The sequence below is a fragment of the Musa acuminata genome, chromosome BXJ2-8 (genome assembly GCF_036884655.1).
Source record: "Musa acuminata AAA Group cultivar baxijiao chromosome BXJ2-8, Cavendish_Baxijiao_AAA, whole genome shotgun sequence".
Taxonomy (NCBI): Eukaryota; Viridiplantae; Streptophyta; class Magnoliopsida; order Zingiberales; family Musaceae; genus Musa; species Musa acuminata.
Window position 1 is genome coordinate 700,475 of NC_088345.1, and position 3,266 is coordinate 703,740.

Below are 3,266 nucleotides of genomic sequence, written 5' to 3' on the forward strand. Positions count from 1 at the left end.
TCGAGGGAAAAGCTAATCGATGTCCTCGCTGTTCTATCGAAGTCTGTGAATCATTAAACAAAACTTTTCCTACTTGGATTCCACTGACATTAATGTTGCACCAGCTCAGGTATAAGCTTGAGCAGGAACGAGAGCTCGCGCTGCGAGAAGTTGGGTCTCGCTCTCACCTTCACCTGTCTCGCTTCTACTACTGCATCAGACAAGCCTTCGTGTTCTTCCGCAACCGAGGTTGGTGTGATGAAATCTGAAACAGCCTCCGTTATCTCCTCGACGAGATCCACGATTACACCGTCGATGCCCATCAGATGCTGCATGTAGACGGCTTCAGGAACATTGCTGCAAATGTAAAATCGAGGAAACCGAGTTCAGAACAAGCAAATGCAACCGAGATCGGAATGGTTTAGACTGCATGCATCGCCGGGCATACTTGAGGTGGCCATAAGTCAGGAGGGAAAGGTTGGATGCTTTGATGCTTGACACCGCTGAAGGGTTTCTGAACACTCCTTTGACGTCGGAAACGATGCCTTGCAGGCCACTTGCCAGGCACAGCTTGATGGCCTCGTCCAGTGAGTTTCTTCTCACATCATCAGATGTTTCGGTGCCTCCAGTGGTAAGGAAGAAGACCTGGTTCCATGTCACCGTTAAACAGCTTGTCTGCTTAACTCTTTAATTATCGAATGCAACAAAATGATCTACTTACAGGGTAGACAGTCTGGAGTTTCCTCAACAGCTGTGCCGCGTCAGGTTGAAAGGTTGAGAAGATGATGGGTCTACCGTTTGCATGTTCGTAAACGACCTAACGAAGACAAGATAAGTCGCGAACATTCGACAGGGCCAACCGCTTAAACTTTCTTCAGAGGGAGAGGATACCTTCAAAACCGCCTCAAGAGCATGGGTAAGATCTCGAGCGAGATACACCTTGTGGTCAATGAATTTGAGCTCGATGTTGAAGCCCAGACGCGAGTCGATCTTCTCGAATGCCTCTTGCAGCGTGCAGAGGGAGTCGTCGTCGTCCACGTTCCACTTCAACACTCTCCCATCGTCGGTTTTTCTGAGCAATGATTTGCCAACCTGGGAGAACAGCAGCACGCCCCTTCATGCATGAAGAATCTCATGCAACATGTCACGCGCTGCAATCTTGGTTCGAACAAGTATACCTTGCCGGGCTCTCGTTGAGGACCATAGGAAAGGAATTCTTCCAAGTAAAGATCGGTGACGTGCTTCTCCAAGATTTTGCCCTGCAGGCGCTCCGAAGCCAAATGATAGCACAATAAATGCATTGACTAAGACAAACAGAAATAAATATGGATGAAGGGGAAGAAAAAACGTACAGAATCTTCAGTGAGGATGATATCGTCGTGGAAGATGATGGGGCAGTCATCCTTGGTCACCTACAAAAATGACACTTGATGGTTGTCTTCTAAAGTTCTTCCTCAGCTAAACTTTCTTTTTATTGAAGAAAAGCAAAAGAGACGAAAACAAAAAACAAAAAGATCAGTACCCAAAATTTACATGCTAAGATCGATCTATAACATGGACTAAGACATAAAACTGCCAACGCCGTCAACTCCAAACCAAAACCTACTTGATTGGGTTGCAGCCATGGGAACCATGGAGTTTTAAGGGGAAAAAAAGATCGGACCGGAGAAAAGAAAACCGGTCGCGTTTCGAACCGGGGGGAAAACGAAAGAGGTAGCCGATCAGATCACGCGAATCCAAGCGTCGTTAAAGATTGGCCCCAGCGATTCAGGAGATAGATAGAGAGAGAGAGAGATGGTAATCAATTGTACCTGGACGTCGAACTCGACGAAGTCGATGGGGAAGAGGGCGGCGCGGTTGAAGGAGAGGAGGGAATTCTCCTTCACGGCCCTCATCCGCAGGTCCGCTGATTCCAGCGCGTTCATCCCCTTCCCTCGGTGCCCCAGCACCACGAACCCCCGCGCCGCCGCCCTGGGAAGGAGGGCGGCCGCGGATGGAGTCTCCGGGACCTGGTGGAGGCTGGGGACCTCCATCACGTGCACGACTTTGAGAGCCATTGTTAAGCCGGCCGGACCGCTCTCTCAAACTCCCTAAAGATTCGTGAAATATGGGACGGACGCTCAACTGGTCGCGAGAGACGGAAGCGCTGTTTTAAAGGCGGACAGGGAAGAGACGGCGGATTGCAAGTAACGGCGGCGTCAGATGTGCTCGCTTACTCGTCGACGTTACCTTCCCTATTATTGGCTTGGAGGCATGGCCCGGTCGTGGGTCACGTGGTCCTCCAGCCATGGAGAGTCTTAAAAGTTGGGAATCTGATCTGTTCCCGATCTGATCCATTGACGCGTGCATTTCGTGGATGTGGAAGCCGCCTGACCCGACGCCACGTCACGCCACCATGTACGTTTCCGTCTCGCACGAAACTTGAGGAGGGGGGCAACGACAAGGTCCGCGGGCCTTGGGGGAATGAGGTGGCGCCTGCGTGTCGAGTTTTTGACTCTGACAAAGTTGACCCAGGTAATCAACACGTCAATAGCCTAACCTATTTTGGGATTGACCCAGGTAATCAACACGTCTCCCAAAGCTTTATTTGATTCATTTGCAGGTCCACCACGTCAACAACATTTATCGAGGTCTTTTGGGTGCACAAAGTTGGCTCGGTCGAGAGCTTAAGTGGAGACGCATCATCTCACGAAGCAGTTGGTGGCATGATGTTGTCCGAGACAAAGAGAGTGAGTGGTCACACAGTCGATGCCATGGCCCCTGCGAACGTGGGAGAGGAGAGGAGAGGAGAGGCGAGGCGAGGCTCATCTGCGTTGTGGACGACAGCAAGGATTCAGCTTTGGGAGGAGGTGGCGACTGTTCCAAATAATTGTGGCACCTAACGCGACATGCGCAGTTGTTGTCATCCTCGTCATGATTGACGCAGTGCCGTGGACGTGGCAGCCACATCTTGTTTTGTCTTTTTTATATGAGTTGGGGTTTGAATTGAACAACCTGCATTATTAGGGTTTAATATAGATTCAATTATTGCTTGACGTGTTATAATCTTGAATTGATCTTGTATGAAAAGCATGTGGAAGATAATAAATAACATATCTCTTCATGCACAATGTATCTAATCGAACAAAACATCTTATCACATATGATATATTTCAATAAGATAAAATATCTTCATGTACATATGTCATGATATGAAAAAACATTTCAATGTTTATGATACATCCACCCAAGACACAAGTATCAAAGCATCGATCGTAATCGGACAAAGTATATTCTATGCTCGATGC

The 3,266-nt window shown here is 48.6% G+C and overlaps 1 protein-coding gene across 1 annotated transcript; it reads right to left on the reverse strand.

Annotated features, from left to right (window-relative positions):
- Window positions 1-2,145, reverse strand: LOC135618504 (glycerophosphodiester phosphodiesterase GDPD1, chloroplastic-like). Its single transcript, XM_065119395.1, has 7 exons — window positions 1,791-2,145; window positions 1,332-1,391; window positions 1,158-1,238; window positions 871-1,071; window positions 701-796; window positions 428-624; window positions 1-336 (listed from the first exon to the last, which is right to left on the reverse strand). Exons 1-7 carry the CDS (start codon window positions 2,034-2,036, stop codon window positions 90-92), a joined length of 1,128 nt encoding a protein of 375 aa, XP_064975467.1. The 5' UTR covers window positions 2,037-2,145; the 3' UTR covers window positions 1-89.
- Window positions 2,146-3,266: the final 1,121 nt, after the last annotated feature.